The sequence below is a fragment of the Trichosurus vulpecula genome, chromosome 3 (assembly GCF_011100635.1).
Source record: "Trichosurus vulpecula isolate mTriVul1 chromosome 3, mTriVul1.pri, whole genome shotgun sequence".
NCBI lineage: Eukaryota > Metazoa > Chordata > Mammalia > Diprotodontia > Phalangeridae > Trichosurus > Trichosurus vulpecula.
The window spans coordinates 208,079,286-208,099,165 of NC_050575.1; the positions used below are offsets into that span (position 1 = coordinate 208,079,286).

The window sequence follows — 19,880 nt, forward strand, 5'->3', positions numbered from 1 at the left end:
TAAAAATACAAACTTGGAAAGCAAAATACTTCCCATGTGTTTAAGAAGTGATAGGTAAGGGATTATATAATCCTTAAAGTTTGTTTGTTCTTAAATAACTGGATCCCCTATTTCATGGATTAAGTACGTAACCCTGTCTAGTTCCCTCTGCTTGGCAGAGATCATACCAGTCTGAAGACCACGGGTTTCTCCACAACTTTTTTATGACCCATGATGGCTATTATTAAGGTAAATTCATTCCATAAACTGAATTTTGAAGTTCTTTTTCTTTTTTTATTTGAAGGTTTAGATCGTTGGGTTCTCTGGGTGCTGTCTCTCCATTGCATTTATTACTAACTCCTAGGTTCCCCATAGTGTCTTTCCTTTTACATGAAGACTTCCCCTTGTCCAGGTACCAGTTAGCTGGATTATTTTACTCTGTATCTTCAATATAACCTGGACAACAGATCATCCAATTTAGGAAAACCAAATAGAAAACAGCACCTTTTGAAAAGCTCAAAGCACTTTAATAAGTTTAGAATAACATGATGGAACCAACTCCAACTTCAACAACTGTTTATTATGTGGCTAACAGGTGCAAAGCACCTATTCTCTCCATTTTACAGATGCAAAAATTGAAGCATTATTTTTTGTTCAAGGATGTACAACTGTGACTGATTAAGTGTTGTAGTCGATGATTTTGCCCACTGTATATTTTATTAGATGCCACTACGTCACGCACGAATGTAGAATACAGACAAAACTAGTGTGTTTGAAGTTTGGTATTACTTTATAAAAATACATAACTTAAAGGCAAATAACAATCTCCATTCAAGACATAAACACTTGCTAGATTAAATATTTTTAGGTATTTCATTTCAACAAAAAGCAAAACAGATAAACTCAACCTAAAGACATGAAACAAGGTTATGCATGACATTCACATTTCAAGAGGGAACAATACCAGAAGGGTAGTCATCACAGAAAATGCTATGACTTACTGGAACATGTTCATTTTCCAAAAGAAATAATTTTTATCAATATGGCCTTTATTTGCATGGCTTGAAATTGCAAGTTTGGTTTGCTGGAGACAATTTCATTCGTGAAACATCAGAAACATGAACTCCTTCCCTAGATAAAGTAAGCATCTCTAAATTGGTTTCAAAATATAACTTTAAACTTCTATGAAGTATGAGCTATGCTTTCAAATTCCTATATTTTCCTTTGCAGAAAATTGGTAATGAAAGGCATCTTGCTGGATCCTGTCTGGCTGAGAGTTCCAATATATGATATACTCTGTTTGACAGTGTTGACAACAGTACTGAAATGGAGAAATATTGAGTGTTAAATTACAGTCATAATATCAAGAAAAAAGATCTATAAATGTTAAGGTATTTAGGTATGTTGTTAGATTAATGCAACATCTCTCTTGAGCTTTGTAAACAACTGCTAAAATATTATACCCTTGTGACCTAAGAGGGAATGATTTGTTTTCCAATAAGAACTTCATTAAACTATTATTTTTATCCTTATCCCCTATGAAAGACATCAAGTCCTCTGAAAAATACCCAATCGGCTCAAGAACTCTCACAAGGTTGAACTACTGTATACATATTTTCAGCAGGAGGTTGTCAGATTTATACAAGGAGGTCTGCAGGTTTTCCCAATAGAAAAATAGCTTAATAGCCAGTACTTGACAAACTATTATTTCATAGCAAAACATACTCTGTTGTTCCTTCAAATCCTGCTCAAGGTCCACAGTAGTAACTGCCAGGATCCTGAGCTTAAAATAAAACAACAAAACAAAAAACTCCAAAACATAAAGGGCGCAGAATCTCAGTATGTAGCAGCTACATTTCTGAAGTTGCTAACTGTGGAAAACAAAGCCCTATGGATCAAGATTGAGCTTTAAATCTCAATGAATCACATTTGCATTGAAAAGATAATTGCTGAGATGCTCACTGGAATTCTACCCACCATATTTAATCATTCATGCACTGAAGCTGGGGTAAAGTGACCCATCTATTATTGTATCAAAAATGGTTGCTAAATTTTGCTATTTATACTGTGCCAAAGAATTCAGTATGCTCTATAGATATGGCCAATTGGCAAATGATAGTACTAGAAGACTCCCTTATTCACCTGATTTTAGTTCTTTTTACAAATTCCAACACTATATTTATTTAAATACTATAAAGACATATGAAGTGCATGCCAGGCCCATAAGGACTCTAATTTGGCTAAGGGCCTGTTACATAGGTATACTATGTTGGCGACAAACACGCGTAGCTCAGTGAGCTGAGGTTAGCTACGGGGCCAAAGGAAAACCTCACATGAGTTATTTTAAAAGTGATGAGGCTCTAAAACAGGGACTGAGGACCCTGTAATAAAATCTAACCCTAGCTACCTGAAAGCATATGATATCCAATCATATCAGACCCATAATTGTGGGAGGGAAAAAGTGAGAACAATCTTTAAAGCATCACTAAGATAATGACTTCAGAGGTTGGGAGTGATGCTCTGGGTTAACTAAAAACAAAACAAAATGCAGCCTGATTCTAGCAGCATGAAAATATGACAGCTTTAAGATGGATGATGCCATTAGGCTCTGACAACTTGGTCTGTCTTTCCCCATAGGATGTAAAGCAAGTTCTTCTTGGCAAGTCTAGAGGACTAACTAGTCAAGCTTTTTGTACAATAAATGTGTCTACAGACCTCAAAGGCCAAGTTAAACCATTTTTTAGCAGCAAAAGAATATGAGGCATACTCATAATCAAATGTATTACATAAAATTATATGTGAAAATCTTTATTACTTTGTAGAAGTACTTTGTAAGATGAGGGGGATGCCATGGTGGTGAACATGATGGTATTTCTCTAGGCAAACTTAATGTTTGTTTATTGTTTCTGAATAAATATCAGAAAGCACTTCCCTCCTCTCCTAGCCAGACACAGAATCTCTTTTCCATTACCATCCCAACATTCCCTACCAAACCTTTCAGACTGGTTAAATTGGTTTGGATAGCATGCCTAAACAAGAGGATGGAGAATATAGTAACTAGAAGTACATAAGGGAGAGAGAGGATGGTGGTAGCTGAGGAGAAAAGGAGAACTGTCATGGGAAGGGAAAAGGAGGGGTAGATGGAGAAGAATTTAAGGATGCTTGCCTGCCCTTTCCCCTTTCCACCAATTTGTGGAGGAAAAACTTTCAGGCTCAGTTGGGTATTTCCCCCAAAGGGTTAGAGGACATGCCCTGGGCAAGGTTTGTCTCTCTTGTCTAGAGATGTTGCTGCTACAAAGATGTATGGCCAATGCTTGAGCACTGACACTGAACCTAACCCTGTGTGCATGCTCTTCCATTATCTCTGGCCTGTGGCTTGATCCCTGAACAACCAATCCCATGGTACTCTCTATTGGTATTAACTAACATTGACCAAGAAATGACTGCAGTGGCTATGGTGGAACAGGCAGCTGTTGGCATTCCAAGACTTCAACCTGTCCTGGAAGGCTAGGATTTGTTCCTCTATTGAGTGGCTGGACACACTGAAGGGAGTACAGTCTCCTGAGAAAGAGAGAGCTGCCTTAATTCAGAAGCAAATCAGCCCATTTCACTGAAACCAAAGAGATAGATGGAATTCATTAATTCTAAAATGGCAGCTAAAAATACCACTCAGAATTCCTAAACATTCTCCTTTTACTTTGAGAGTAAAAACAAAGAAATTCCTTCATGATGTCATATCATGAGAGAATGTTCTATTCCCTTTCACATTGAGAAATGACTCTCACCCCTGGGAAGCCAGATGGCCTCACCTGAGTGAAGTGTCTATGAAATGATACTACTACTATGTTTATAAATGAAGAGAAGAGAGTTATCAGACTATTTAAAAATGGGCAAACAAAAATGAGTGATATGAAGCATAGCTCCTCACACCTGAAAACAATAGTGCATTTTTTCCTTCAAAAAGTTCTAAAAAAAATATTGATGGGAATCTGAAACTGTGTATACGCAAATGGACAGAACAACAAGCCTTGGTGAGGTCTTAATTGTTTTTCTCTCTGGGGAAAGGAATTCTCTAGTGGAGACAAGCACTTGTCTGTTTCCTGCTGCATCCTAGGTTATTTGATGTTTTTCAGGAGGGCTGTCCGGGCATTCACAACTGCCTTGAAGGCATCTTCACTGCCAGGAGCCATACACTTGTCCGGGTGGAGAAGCACAGCAAGTTTCCGATAAGCTTTATTCACCTCATCCCTGGGGGAAAAGAAGATAGTTATTTGTTATTAACATGGTGAGCCTTCAACCATTTTATTTTGACTTTCAACATTATTTCTTTCAGTTATATTATTTAATTTAAATCATTACCCTGGATGAAAAAATTTTAAAAAACAAATACGCAACACATAGTAACACGAAAATAATTTCATAATAAAATCATGCAAAGTGATGGTTGGGATGCAAAGTTAGGCAGCATGGGGTAGCAGAAAGGACTAGGAGTAAGAAGACTTGTGTCTGAGACCTGGACTTGCCACAAACTCACTATGTAATTCTGGGAGAAATACTTAATCTTTCTGGACATTAATTTACTTGTGTAAAAAAGTGAGAGAGGTGGTATCTCTAAAGGTGTATGATTAAATAATCAGAGTGGGGCCGAGTTAATCAGGGATGGCTTTGTGGAGCAGGATTCTGAAGTAAGGGAAGTTTATGGATTAGCAAAACGGTAGAGATTTTGCATTTCACTTGGGTTAATAGCAAGTACAAATGTACAGAGGTTAGAATGAATAGATTGTGGGACAGGTCATGCAGATCTATGTTGACAAGCAATGAGAAGTAATGTTGCTCCCCAGAGACACAGCTGGGGGTAGGCAAAGTAGACAGCACCCCAGGGTACAACATGCAGGGCTGCACGGTGAGAAACTCTTCCAAAAGGATTTTGCACAGCTGAGTATGCTTCTAACGCCTGATAATTTCATTCTTCTCTGCACAGAGGCCTTCATTTGTGGAAGGCCAGGCTACACGCTGCAGGAAAGGCTCAAAACCCAGAGTCTGATGACTATGACTGTGAAGCGAAGACAGAGTAGACCCTGTTCTGAACCACCTCGGCCCCTGAGGAGCTGAGGATGTCAGCAGTAGCCATCAAAGCACCAAGGATGCAAAGACAGACTGAGCCAGACAAATGCAGTTTTCCAGCATTCTCTGCATTATGGTGACTGACCTACTTTCTCCCAGGCTCTTAGATTTTGGTGATCTGAAGACATATTGATACTCATTTAGCCTAGTCATCTGATTTACGCCTCCTCTCCCCCCGACTCAGAACTCCTTCATCTACCTTGGGAGATAACCCTGTTGGTGTCTGCCTAATTGTTAGCAGATTTTCACAGTGCAGTATAGCAGAGAATCATACCTAGATTCAGGAAAGACTTGGGTTCAGATCCCACCTTTACCATTTATTAGTTGTCCATAAGCAAGTTACTGAATCTCTTTGAGCCTCAGTTTCCTCCTCTGTAAAATGGGGATAATAATCTTGCACATTTACCCCACAGGATGATTATGAGGAAAGTGCTTGGTAAACGTTAAGGCACCATACAAATGTGGGCTCCTAGTGGAGCCAGGGGCCTAGCCCCAGAGAGCACTGGCACCCCCGGAGTCTGCTCTTAGTTGGCAGAGGACCTACCTGGGTCCTGGGTTCAGTTCGAGTTGTTCAAGGACCTCTCCCACCAGGGACCCTCCACAGCCTCCGACCAGGAGGCCTTGGTCGTGTCTTGCACAGTGAGGCAGACTGTCCACTGAGTCACCTCCTACCTTACTGAAAATAGCTCCTTACTGAACAGTGTGTGTGAAGAAGGGTTTCTTTCGGGAGCTGGAAGGGACTTTTGACATTCCTCTAAGGATGAAAATTGCTGGCCAGATGATATGCTAAAAAGTTAATGTGCATAAAACGTTTTGTAAACCTTAAAGTACCATATAAATGCCAGTTGTTATAACCATTTATTATTATTATGTGCCAGCTCCAGAAAGGACAAGGGACCATGAAAGAATATGCCGGCTCCTTCCGTTCCCTAAGCTGGAACTAGAGATGGAAGACATGATCTGGGTGCATTAGTTCTTGAAATGCTTGGCTATGCCCACATGCAACGAATTAGTCCAGGCAGATGTGAGTACCAATCAATGTGCCTACATTTATTTGATAATATTTGACATCAGGCTCCACATTGTCACGGCAAAGCTAGTCACATGATGGGGGTAAAGGGTATACTTAAAGGTGTCATGTCCAGCCTAGCCTTGCTGCATAGAAATCCATCCTGGTAGGGAGTGAAACATGGAGTAACCTAACTAACCTGCCACTACGGATATGACTCTTTCTATGGCCCTAGAGACTGATATCATCATGTTTCATAATCTACCTATTTCTGACTGTTGAGTTTGAACTGACAGTCCCACAGGTACAGTAAGTCTGAGCTTTGGTGGAGTCTGGAAGCTTCTGCCAACTTTATGGATTTGTTCTTGGTCCAGATATCTGTATTAGCCCACTGTTTTAAAATGATCAGTAGACATCCACTACAGTTTGAACCTGTGACCCAGGAGACTAAATAGATATATTTAGATCTAAATAGAAACCATTTTCAGGTATAACCCATCAACATTATTTCCAGTAGTACTAGGGGTCAGATGGCTAGGAGACTGAGAAGAAGTCAGATGAATAAGAGAACCAGAAGAGAGAAGTGTTATGGAAGTGATGGGAGGAGAAAATGTCCAGGAGTAGGGAGTGGTTAACAGTGTCAAAAGTTGCAGTAAACTCAACCCCCATTCTTGACTGCTAATAAACTGTTAGTGTTGGTGAGTGTAGAGATAGTTCCAGTTGAATGGCAGGAATGGAAGCTAGTTGGCAAGGAATTGAGGAATAAGAGGAGAAAAACTGGAGGCAATGAGGATAAATGCCTTTGTCTGTGAGTTTGGCTGTGAAAGGGAGAAGAGATGCAGGATGATAGCTTAAAGGGACAGGAGGATAAAGTGAAAGTTTTTTAAGAATAGGGGTGAGGTTGGCATATTTGTAGGTCACAGGGAAGGAACCAAGAGATAAAGAGACACTGAAGATGAGAAAGAAATCACCCAATGGTCAAGCTCTCAGAAATATGACAGGATGGGATCAAAGGCACAAAGCAGAAGGGTTGGTCTTGGCAAGGAGAAGTGTCACCTCCTTCTCAGAGACTATGGCAAAAGCAAAGGGTGTACTACATAGAGAGGTGTGGATATACAGTGTTGAGAAGAAAAGGGAGCTCAATTTTCTCAATAAGCAGGTGGTAAAGTCCTGTTAAGAATACAGGAATACGGGTAAAATAGAGAGCATGAGACTGAGGAAAAGAATTAAAATAGCTACTACTTCAGGGAGAGTTACAGAAACTGGGTAGAAAAAGGGATTGCTGTGCAGCAGTTGAGACTAGATCATGTAACTCTGTAGTGGTTTGTGATATCCTCCAATGATAATGAACAGCACACAAGTCAAAGATGAGAAGGCAGGTAGTGAAGATAACCCAGGGTTCAGTTAGTAAGACATAAGGGGCATGAGGACAAGGGGGTGAGGGATTTAAGGGTAGAAGCGCCTGAGTAACTGTGCTGGTCAACTATATGGTCAAGTATTTAAAAGGAGGAAAGTGAAGCTGGAGAAGGATTGATAGAGAGGGAGACAGACCAGGGCAAAGTAGAAGAGCAGGAGGTTATGGTTACAATGAATAGGTTTAGGCAGAGTAAGGCAGAAGCAGAGATGAAAGGGTAAGAGGCTAGTAACTAGAGATAAATATTTCAGAGCTCAAAATTGTGGAAATATCACAGTTCTGGGGGAAAGAGAAGTTTATGGTATGACTGTCTCTGTGGAAGGCCGAGGTAAAGGGAACATATGACATGGAAGTTGAGGAGGCTGATGAACTGGGAAGACAAAGTGTTTGAGAAAATGTCACCACATAGGTATACTGAAGTTTCCACACTTGACAAAAAGGCTGGGGCATAGGAGAAGACTGTTACCAAGGAACCAAAACAAGGATGAAGAATGGCCTGGAGATTGGTATCACAAATAGGACAGGACCACAAATTTAGAACCAGAAACGACCTAAAAGGCCACCTAGTACAATCTCCTCACTTTACATCTGTGGAAAAAGAGGCCTGGCAAGATCAAGTAACATGCCCAAGGTCACACAGGTAGGCAGGACAGAACCCAGGCCCTCTGATCCCAGGGTACATGTTGTTTCTGTGGCTTAGCAGAACATAGCACAGTGCTTGGCACACAGAAGGCACTTAATAAATGTTAGCTGGCTGACTGCAACAAAGATCTAGACAGAATGAACTGCACAGGAGAGCTTGCTGAAAGAAGGAAGTTTTTCATTATGCAGAGTTTTCTCTGCATAAACTGGGTGAAGTACTGGACAAACCTATGATTATGTGACTAGGGCTTCCACTCTCTAGGGCCCTATGATGATAGGGATAGGGAAATGGGGAAGAGAAATGATGTCCATCTGTTCCTTCTGCAAACACCAACAAAGAAGATAACAGGCCTACAGATAGACCAGGTTAGACATCTAGATCAGTTAATAACTACTGATATGGTCCTTAGGAACCTAAATGAATTCACATTTTATACCAATTCCCTCATCTCACTGACCAGTGGCAGGCTATGATGCACACCCAAGAGATACCTTGAAATTGCAACATTAACTAGGCTCCTGGATGGGCCTAGTCTCTGAGTCCCTGGTCCTAAACAAGGTCTGGCAGTGAGAAGGCTGGTGTCTGGATACTTAGCTATATTTATAGAGAGTTACAGCTAAGCAGAGAGAAGTGGCCAGTACCTCCACATTTCACAGCAGGTTTTGTGACATGAAGGCCCTCAAAGGCAGGTAGGAGAATTAAAAGGGCAGTGTCATGAAAACCCAGAGAGCACCCAGGAAGAGAGATGGAACAGTGACAAATGATGCACAGAGACCATGAAGATACAAACTGAGAAGAAGCCAATAGGTTTGGGTAATTAAGAGTAATAGTAACTTTGGAGAGAGAAGTTTCTGCTGAGTAATGAGGTCATAAATTAGATGACAAGAGAATGAGAAGAGAAAAAGTGAAGGCAATGAACACAGACATGCCATAAAGGGATGAACTGATAGAACTAAGGAGATGGAGAATATTTCTATTCTAGTATCTGAAAGACCACCATGTAGAAGAGTGATTGATTTTTTTCTACTTGGCCCTGGAACTAGAAACAAAGGCTCTAAGGGAGGAAGATGTAGCTAGTCTTGATGTAAAGAAAAACTTCAAAGCAGCTAGGTGGCTCAGTGGATAGAGTGCTGGGCCTGAGTTCAAATGTGACTTCAGACACTTTCTAGCTGTATGCCCCTGTGCAAGTCATTTAACTTTGCCTTAGTTTCCTCATCTGGAAAATGAGCTGGAGACGGAAATGGCAAAGCACTTTAATATCACTGCCAAGAAAACCCCCAATGGGGTCACGAGTCAGACATGGCTAAAACAACTGAACAACAGGAAAGAAAAACTTCCTCACTATTAGAGCTAGAAACAGCTTCCTTGGAGAGAATGGGTTCCTTCTTACTAGAAATCTGGACCAGAGGCTGGACAATGACTTGTGGGGGAATGATGGTTAGATGTGGGTTGGACTAGATGGCCTCTCATATGGTTTCTAACTTAGATTCTGTGCTTAATGTTTAATTAGAATTCTCTTACAAATTTGGCCTATAAGTAATACTGACAGACAATGTGGCAGAATGAACAGACAGCAAACTTCAGAGGAAGAAAGACTTGGGTTCAAATTTCACCTCTGATGGTTTGTGTAAACCAGGGGGGGCAAATACCTGACAGAACCTCAGGTAACTCTTTAAGATTCTAAGTTGAAAAATCTTAGTCTGTACTGGTTGAGTTTTCTACACCAGTGAAATCACTGGTCCATCAAAACCCATCCAATATCGAACAGGTTAAGAGCCCCAGGACGGCACCCAACACCAGGGGTCCTTGAATAACCATTTACCTTGTGGCTCCAGGTTTGACTCCCAACATATCCCAGCTATCTTTGCTGTTTCGAATCCTGCGAATGTTATCAGCTTGCTCTTTGGTGAAACTTATGCTGACGTTTGTTACAGGACGTTTCCCACCATTTTCACAAAAATCAACTATGGCCGAATAAAACATCTGTAAACAAAGCATTATAGAATTATCTTCGGAAAACTGGATTTGGCACTAATTTATCATGCTAATGAGTCTTGTTAAAATTGCTAATCATCTTTATAAGTTATGAATGAAGGTGCTAACAGGTATTAAATAAGTATCTAATTCAGAAGCACAGACAGTGGGGGCTTGCCTCTCCAGCCCAGCCCACCAGCAGAAAAAGGTGCTGTAGGGAACCCTTCTCCCCAACTTTTCTGCCAATGTCACTGTTCCCTTTCCTCCTCCCCAGTTATCCTTGGGAGGAGGAGACCAGGGCCTCTGCTTCATTCTGACCCTTAGACTTGCTTTCACTTCTAAATGGCTGTGGGCTGGCTCTTTTGTTGCTGTTGTTCCTTCATGCCTGAAGAGGATCCGTGACATCACGGGGTGATGTCTCGACTTGAGCAGGAATTGGATTTGAGGCAGACCTGTGCAAGTTGTAAGCCTCACTCTTTCCTCTAGAGTCATTGAAGTCCAGCATCAAAACAAATGTCAGGACAACTGGCAATGGCCTGGGATGCAGCAGCCTGGCTTCCCTAGACCTTCCCTGACACCCCCAACATGGCTGCTCAGAATGCTTGGATGAGCAAGGAGTCACCAACTACAATCCTTTTGGCAATATGGAGATTCACTGGGTCTTGCCATCTGCCTTGTACTATACAGTAATGTCCATCAAGCCTTATCATCTGCTCTGTCGTTGCCATTTGATCTGCCAATGGTCTCTAAAGACCACCAGGACTTTCCATCTGCCCTGCACCTACGCCTTTTTGTATGTGTTTCCCCTAATGAGAATGCAAGCTAGAGCTTTTCTCACTTCTTTACTTCTATTCCCAGCACTTGCAGGGCTTGAAACACAATAAGTGCTAAATAAATGTTTTCTTTTTACATGTTAATTTTTGTTATGCTAAAGTTTGCAAACAACATATAAACACGAATATTTCTGTATACAGTGAAGATCAGCAAAAGAATGTATTGGAAGCTGCCTAGTTCTATCAATGCACAGCTGGTGACTTTGGAGTACTTTGTCCCAAAGCTGTCTTGCTTTTCTGTCTCTGACCTTCCTTCTGTTCTCTCCTGTTCATTTAAAAAACAAACGTATGTTTTATTAACAACTTTTTATTCCCCCAGTATCACTATCACTAGTACTCCTCTTCTTCTCCCCCCCCCAAAAAAGCTGTCTTGTGGCAAATAAGAACAGTCAAGCAAAATAAATGCAAACCTTGTCTGTGTCTACAAGTGGGTGCCTTACGCTGTACCTCTATTCCACCCTTCCTCTGTTAGGAGGTGGGCAGCAGGCCTCTCGGTGGTCTTCTGCAGTCAGTCACTGCTCTGACTGTGTCTTTCACACTTGTTTTCTACTATAAAGCTGTGCTCATTGTACACATTGTTCTCCTGGTCCTGCTTACTTCACTCTGCATTGGTTCACACAAATCTTCCCAGAAGTCTCTAAAACCATTCCTTTCAGCATTTCTGTATTCTAATAATACATTCTTATACCATAATTTGTTCACTCACTCCCCAACTGACAGGAATCTCATTTTCCAGTTTTTTGCTACAACAAAAATGCTACTCTTAATATTTTTGAATACAGAAATCTTTCTTTGATCGTTGGGATATAGGTCTAATAGTGATAAAGGGCAAAGGTATGTATAATCTCGTGACTTTTTTGGTATAGTTTCAAACTGATATTTAGAATGTGGCTGGTATAATTCACGTTTCCACTAACAGCACATTAGTGTACCAGAGGTGCTGCTGCAGATGCTGTTGCTTACCTAGAATATTGCAATTGGTTTCCCTGCCTCAGGTCTCTGCACTCCAGTTCATTCTCCACTCTGTCTCCAAGTTTTGAATTCCCTTAAGCATAGGTCTGACCATATCACTTCACTACTCAATAAACTCCAGTGTCTCTCTAATGCCTCTAGGATCAAATATAAACTTCTCTGTTTAGCTTTTAAAGATTTTCACAGCCTGAGCCCAACCTATCTTTCTAGCCTCACTGTAGATATTACTCTCGTCCCCAGATTCTACAACACAGCCAAACTGGCTTTTTCTTTGTTCCTCACACATGAACCTCCATCTCATGTCCACACCTTTGCACAGCCTGTCCATTAGGCCTGGAAAGTATTCCCTCCTCACCTCTGCCTCACAGCAGCTTTCCCTTCCTTCAAGATGCAGCCGAAGCACCTTCTACTTGAAGCCTTTCATGATCACCTCAAAAGGTAGCATCCTTCCTCTCAAATGGTACTGAAGACTTCTTAGTATTTATTTGTATTTAGATGACTAGATGGCACAGTAGATAGAGTGCTGGGGGTCAAGAAGACCTGAGTTCAAATCTAGTCTCTGACATCTGCTAGCTGTATGACCCTGGGCAAGCCATTTAATCTCTCTCAGCTTTGGTTTCTTTAAATGTAAAATGGAAATAACAGCAAAGATTTCACAGGAGTGTGTGTGTGTGTGTGTGTGTATCTTTGCAAACTAAAGTTCCTTGACTATTTATTCTGTATACACTTATATATGTCCTTGTTGTCTTCCCCAGTAGAAAGTAAGTTCCTTGAGAGAAGGTATTGTTTCATTCACCCAATTTGAATGCCCACCATCTAGCACAGGGCCTAGCACATAGTAGGTGCTTAATACTTGTTGAGTGTCTGTCCTCCCACATTCTAAGAAATGTTTTTTTTTTCCCTTTTTTGCCACCTTTGCCAATGTGACAGTGTGAAGAGGAAGCTTAGAGTTGTTTTAATTTGCATTTCTCTTATTACAGACTTAGAACAATTTTTCATATGGCTGTTGGTAGCTTGGATTTCTTCCCTTGAGTCTGCATAATGTATACTTTAACCATTTATCTTTTGGAGAATGGATCTTGTTTTTACATATATGAGTTAGTTCCATCTGTATCTTGGATATCAAAATTCATCGGAAAAACTTTCTGCAAATATTTTCCTCCTCCTCCTCCAACATCCCACTCTTCTTTCTCCTTCTCTCTCCTTCTTCTTTACTGGGTAGAGTCTCAGAGTGAGAAGACCTAGGTTCAAGTCCCACCTCTGACACATGCTGGGTGCATGATCCTGGGCAACTCATTCATTCTCATTCTAGGCAACTCTCATAGAGTGAGCATCCTACGTTAATGAAATCATAGGTTCAATCTGTATCCTTTCTAATTGTAAGTGTATTGATTTTGTTTATGTAAAAACTTTTCAATATTACATAATCAAAATTGTCCATTTTATCTCCTGTGATCCTCTTCTACTCTTGTTTGGTCGAGTACCCTCTTCCTATCCACAGTTGTGAAATTTCCTTTCTTGATCCTCTAATTTGCGGACCTTTTATAATATGAGTGGTGTATCTATTTGCAGCTTATTGTGGCATAAGAAGTTTGTCTAAATCTAATTTCTGCCAGACTGCTTAGAAGTATTCCTAGTAGCTTTTTCTTAAATAGTATAGCTTTATTTCAGCAGATGGGGTCTTTGTCTTTATCAAATACCATACTACCATGTTTGTTCCAGGATCTTGTATACTTAATCTGTTGCCCTGCTCAACTTTTCCATTTTTTGACAAATACCAAATTATTTGGATGATTATTGCTCTGTAGTAGAATGAATCAATGAAAAGAATTTAAGTATTTACTATGTACAAAGTGCCGTGCTAGGCACTGAGGATACAAACAGTAACCTAGCCCCCCTAAATTCACCCCCAATGAGTTCACACTCTGAAGGAGAGAGACAACAATGCAGGAGTTTACAGGTGCATGTCAGATGAAAGACCCAGAGGTCCTTAGGGTACAGTAACATTATTTTTCTGTCATCTTCATCAATCAAACATTTCAGTGTCTGCCACTGAACCATTTCATAGGACCAAGGACTTTGGCGCTGCGAACTTTCTTATCTAGAACTTCAGTATCTGTGGCTGCTGAGGAAGCACAGCTACAGAGGGAGTTAGTTGCCAGGCTGCTTCCTCCTAAGAGTTATACTTCCCCAAAGGATGGCTACTGGGATAGGCCACAGGGGTAGGGAACATTCAAGGCCACATGTGGTCCTCTAGGTTCTCAAGTGTGGCCCTTTGACTTAATCCAAATTTCTTTTTTTAAAATTTATTTAATATATTTAGTTTTCAGCATTGATTTTCACAAGAGTTTGAATTACAAGTTTTCTCCCCATTTCTACCCTCCCACCCACTCCAAGATGGCGTATATTCTGGTTGTCCCATTCCCCAGTCAGTCCTCCCTTCTGTCACCCCACTCCCCTCCCATCCCCCTTTCCCTTCTTCTCTTGTAGGGCAAGATAAATTTCTACACCCCACTGCCTGTGTATCTTACTTCCTAGTTGCATGCCAAAACTTTTTTTTTGTTTTTGAATATCTTTTTTTAAAACTTTGAGTTCCAAATTCTTTCCCCTCTTCCCTCCCCTCCCACCCTCCCTAAGAAGGCAAGCAATTGAACATAGGCCACATGCTTATCATTATGTAAAACCCTTCCACAATACTCATGTTGTGAAAGATTAACTATGTTTTGCTCCTTCCTAAACTATCCCCCTTTATTGAATTTTCTCCCTTGACCTTGTCCCTTTTCGAAAGTATTTGTTTTCGATTGCCTCCTCCCCCTGTCTGCCCTCCCTTCTTTCGTCTTCCCTTTTTTATCTTCTTCCTCCTTCTTTCCTGTGGGGTAAGATACCCAATTGAGTGTGTATGTTATTCCCTTCTCAGGTCAAATCCGATGAGAGCAAGATTCACTCATTCCCGCTCACCTGCCCCCTCTTCCCTTCCTACACAACCGCTTTTCCTTGCCACTTTTATGCGAGATAATTTACCCCATTCTATCTCTCCCTTTCTCCCTCTCAATATATTCCTCTCTTATCCCTTAATTTGATTTTATTTTTTTTAGATATCATCCCTTCATATTCAACTCACCCTGTGCCCTCTGTCTATATATATAATATATATACATACATATATATATACATACACCCACATATATACATACATAGACACACAGATATGTGTATATATATACATACACACACACACACACACACATATATATATATAAGCATATTCCTTTCAGCTACTATGATACTGAGGTCTCATGAATCATATACATCATCTTTCCAAGTAGGAATGTAAACAAAACAGTTCAACTTTAGCAAATCCCTTATGATTTCTCTTTCTTGTTTACCTTTTCATGCTTCTCTTGATTCTTGTGTTTGAAAGAAATATTTTCTTTTCAGCTCTGGTCTTTTCACTGAGAAAGTTTGAAAGTCCTCTATTTTGTTGAAAATCCATATTTTGCCTTGAAACATGATACTCAGTTTTGCTGGGTAGGTGATTCTTGGTTTTAATGCTAGCTCCATTGACCTCTGGAATATCGTATTCCAAGCCCTTCGGTGCCTTAAAGTGGAAGCTGCTAGATCCTGTGTTATCCTGATTGTTTTTCCACAATACTCAAATTGTTTCTTTCTGGCTGCTTGCAGTATTTTCTCCTTGACCTGGGAGCTCTGGAATTTGGCCACAATATTCCTAGGAGTTTTCTTTTGGGGATCTTTTACAAGAGGCGATCTGTGGATTCCTTCAATTTCTAAATTATCTCTCCTGGATCTATTTTCCAGGTCAGTGGTTTTTCCAATGAGATATTTCACATTGTCTTCCACTTATTCATTCCTTTGGTTCTGTTTTATAATATCTTGATTTCTCATAAGGTCACTAGCTTCCACTTGCTCCAATCTAATTTTTAAGGTAGTATTTTCGTCAGTGGTCTTTTGGACCTCCTTTTCCATTTGGCTAATTCTGCCTTTCAAGGCATTCTTCTCCTCATTGGCTTTTTGGAGCTCTTTTGACATTTGAGTTAGCCTATTTTTTAAGGTGTTAATTTTCTTTAATATTTTTTTCAGTATTTTTTTTGGTCTCCTTTAGCAAGTCATTGACTTGTTTTTCATGGTTTTCTCAAATCCTTCTCATTTCTCTTCCCAATTTTTCCTCTACTTCTCTAACTTGAGCTCTTCCATGGCCTGAGACCAGTTCATGTTTTTCTTGGAGGCTTTTGTTGTAGGCTCTTTGACTTTGTTGACTTCTTCTGGCTGTATGTTTTGGTCTTCTTTGTCACCAAAGAAAGATTCCAAAGTCTGAGACTGAATCTGAGTGCATTTTCGCTGCCTGGCCATGTTCCCAGCCAACTTACTTGACCCTTGAGTTTTTCAGCAGGGTATGACTGCTTGTAGAGTAAAGAATACTTTGTTCCAAGCTTGAGGGAATGTGCCATTGATTTCAGAGCTATTTCTATACAGCCAGCTCTGCCACACCAGCACTCCTCCTTCCCCAAGAACCGCCAACCCGGACCTGATGCAAATCTTAAGCAGGCTCTACACTCCTGCTCTGATCTGCCACTTAATTCCTCCCACCAGGTGGGCCTGGAGCCAGAAGCAACTACAGTTGTAGTTCTGTAGCTGCACCACCTCTGCTGTACTCTGGGCGGTGGCTAAACCGAGAACTCTTTTCACTCTGTTCCCCGAAGCTTTTCCCACTAACCTTCTCCGTTGTCTTTGGTGTTTGTGGGTTGAGAAGTCTGGTAACTGCCACAGCTCACTGATTCAGGGCGCTAGGGCCTATTCTGCCAGCTCCTGGTCTGGTTGATCCTGCCGCTGCCCACGCTGAGCTCCACTCCCTGCTGCTCCATGCACGATAGACCTCATCCAGTGACCACCCAGGCTGTCCTGGGCTGGATCCCTGCTTCCCTCTGCTACTCTGTGGGTTCTGCAGTTCTAGAATTTGTTTAGAGCCATTTTTTATAGGTTTTTGGAGGGACCTGGCAGGAAGCTCACGCAAGTCCCTGCTTTCCAGCCACCATCTTGGCTCTGCCCCCCACAATTCCGACTTAATCCAAATTTCACAGAACAAATCCTTAAGGGGCCAGAAGCTAGGTCATTAGAACAGGAGGAGAAGGGAAATTGGCTGTTCCTTTTGGGCTTACCTGCCTGTCACTAGAGGTTAGCTGGCAGAGTTGGTGAGAGGCTCCTTCTTCACAGGAGTTGCTCCCCTAGTTGACTGCTGTGGTAGTCAGGCTAGAAAAAGAGCTGGTGGTCTGGAGGGTGTTGTTGCTCAGGGATCTTGGGCCAACCTGCCTATCACTGACTGTTGGTTGGCAGCCAGTATAGGTGGTAGCAGGGATAGTAGGCCCTTTCCTCCACAGTGGCTGCTGCCCCAAATTGTAAGTGTGGTAGCCAGACTGGAAGCAGAGCTGGTAGTTTGGGGTGCACTGGTGTTCTTGGGGCTCTTAGGCTTGCTTACTTGCCACTGGTAATTGGCTGGCATCTGGTATAGGATGTGGTGGGCCCCTTCTTCACAGAAGCTGTTTTCCTAGGTGACAGCTTTGTTGACAAGGCCGGAAGCAGAGCTGGTGTTACGGAAAGGGCTGCTGTTCCCAAGGCTCCTGAGCTTACCTGTCCTTCCACGACAGTTGGTTGGCAGTTGTTGTTGTTGAGGCAGGTCCTTATCCCATTGGGATTACTCCCTTGGATGATTGCTATAGCAGCCATGCTGGAATATAGCCTTTGGTCTGAAGGGTGCTAGTGTTCTCTGGGCTTTTAGGTTTACTTGTTTGTTCATGGCAAGTGTGCATGGTGGCAGAGATGGCAGGGCCCTTTCTCCATAAGAGTTACTCTCCTGGGTAGGAGCTGGGGAGGTTGGTTGGAAGTGGAGCCAATAGGGGTTGAGATGTGGTACTATGAAGCTTTCTTCCTTCCTACTTTCTTTCATTATTTTCTTTAGGATTCTTGATACTTTTTTAATTTTACTTTTTTTTTTAGTTCTGTAAAGTAAGACTTTTGTAGTTTGACCAAAAACTGATTAAGCAAATTAATTTAGATAGCAATGTCATTTGTATTATATGGTCACAGCCTGACCATGAACAATCAACCTCCTCAAAACTATTTAGGTCTGCATTTCCTTAAACAGTGTTGGATATCTGTATTCATATAATTCCTGTATGTATCTTAGTAGGTGAACTCATATATTTTATGTGTTTTGCAGCAATTCTAAATAGAATTTGTCTCGTCCTGCTGGGTTTTGTTGATAATATACAGAAAAGTTAATGGTTTACATGGTTTATTTCTTCTTTTTTAAAATACACTTTTTAAAAAAATTCTACACTTGACATACATCAATTAACATAAATATTTTCATATAAAAAGAACAGAAAAAGAGGCTTATATAAGGAATGGAGCATTTCCATCACAAACAACTTGTCCTTTTTTAAAAGCATAAGACAAATTCAATATGTTTGAGAAAACTATAATGCTTATGACTTCCTCTAAATTTCCATCTATTTTCTTCCAAGTTTTAAAAAAATTCAACGACTCCTTTCTTTTTCTTTGCATCATTATTTCTCATTCACTCCCCAAATTCCCTCTCCCATTAAAAAAAAACCAACAAAACTAATCCTCCTCTTGTGACAAATAAGGACTGGCAAGCAAAACGAATCTACATGTTAGCTATATTCGAAAATGCTTATCTGATTCTGTGTCTGATTTCTATCACTTCTCTGTTAGGAGGCAGAAAACATGCTTCATCATCAGTCCTTTGGAGTTGTGGCTGACTATTGCACTGATCAGAGTTTTTAAGTCTTTTGAGGTTGTCCTTCTTTAGCCACTGTAAAAATTTTCTACTCACTTTGCTCTGTATGTATCAGGGGGAAGGCCATTTCTTCATTTTTTTTTATGGCACAATAATACTCTATTACATTCATATGTGGTAATTTGTTTAGCCATTCTCCAACTGACAGGCTATCACTTCCCTCCACCCAAAAACAAAAATAAAAAACATCCCATGAGAAGTTTTGGAAACAGCCCTATTTTTAAAGAGTCCCCCTCACAAATAAAGATGCTAACAATTTAAAAAAACTAAAATACTTTTCCATAAATCTGATAAGTAAGCTATTCCTTGCTTTCCCAAATTACTTATAGTATCAGCTTTTACTCCTAAAACATGAACCCATTTTGACTTTATTTTGGTATATGGTGTAAGACATTGATCTATGCCCAGTTTTTGCCCTATCATTTTCCAATTTTCCCAACAGTTTTTGTGAAATAGTGAATTATTAGCCCAGAAGCTGGCCTCTTTGGGTTTATCAAAGAGTAGATTGCTAAACTTGTTGATTTCTCCTACTTGTGTACCTATCCTATTCCACTGATCCACACCCCTGTTTCTTAACCAGTACCAGGCAGTTTTGATGACTGCTGCTCTGTAGTACAGTTTAATATCTGGTATGGCTAAGCCACCTTCTCTAGCATGTCTTTTCATTAATACCCTAGATATTCTAGACCTCTTGTTTTTCCAGATGAATTTTGTTATTATTTTGTCCAGCTCAGTAAAATAATTTTTTGGTAGTTCGATTGGTATGGCACTGAATAGATAGATTAATTTAGGTAAAATTGTCATTTTTATTATATTAGCTCGGCCTAACCACGAGCAACTGATATTTTTCCATTTATTTAGATCTGATTTTATTCGCATGCAAAGTGTTTCATAGTTATGTTCATATAGGCCCTGGGTTTGTCTTGGCAAATAGACTCCCAAATATTTTATAGTGCCTTCAGTAACTTTGAATGGAATTTCTCTTTCTATCTCTTGCTGTTGGGCTTTGTCAGTAATGTATAGGAATGCTGAGGATTTATGTGGGTTTATTTTATATCCTGCAACTTTGCTAAAGTTGTTTATTATTTCAAGTAGTT

At 40.5% G+C, this 19,880-nt stretch overlaps 1 protein-coding gene across 1 annotated transcript in view; it reads right to left on the reverse strand.

Moving 5' to 3' along the window:
* Window positions 1–538: 538 nt before the first annotated feature.
* DNAJC27 (DnaJ heat shock protein family (Hsp40) member C27) overlaps window positions 539–19,880 on the reverse strand; it is a 70,053-nt gene continuing 50,711 nt past the window's right edge. Inside the window, exons 6-7 of the mRNA XM_036751258.1 lie at window positions 9,992–10,152; window positions 539–4,227 (exon numbers count right to left, since the gene is read on the reverse strand). Coding sequence (XP_036607153.1) covers window positions 4,095–4,227; window positions 9,992–10,152 — 294 coding nt within the window. The 3' untranslated portion in view covers window positions 539–4,094. The remainder of the gene's footprint in view (window positions 4,228–9,991; window positions 10,153–19,880) is intronic.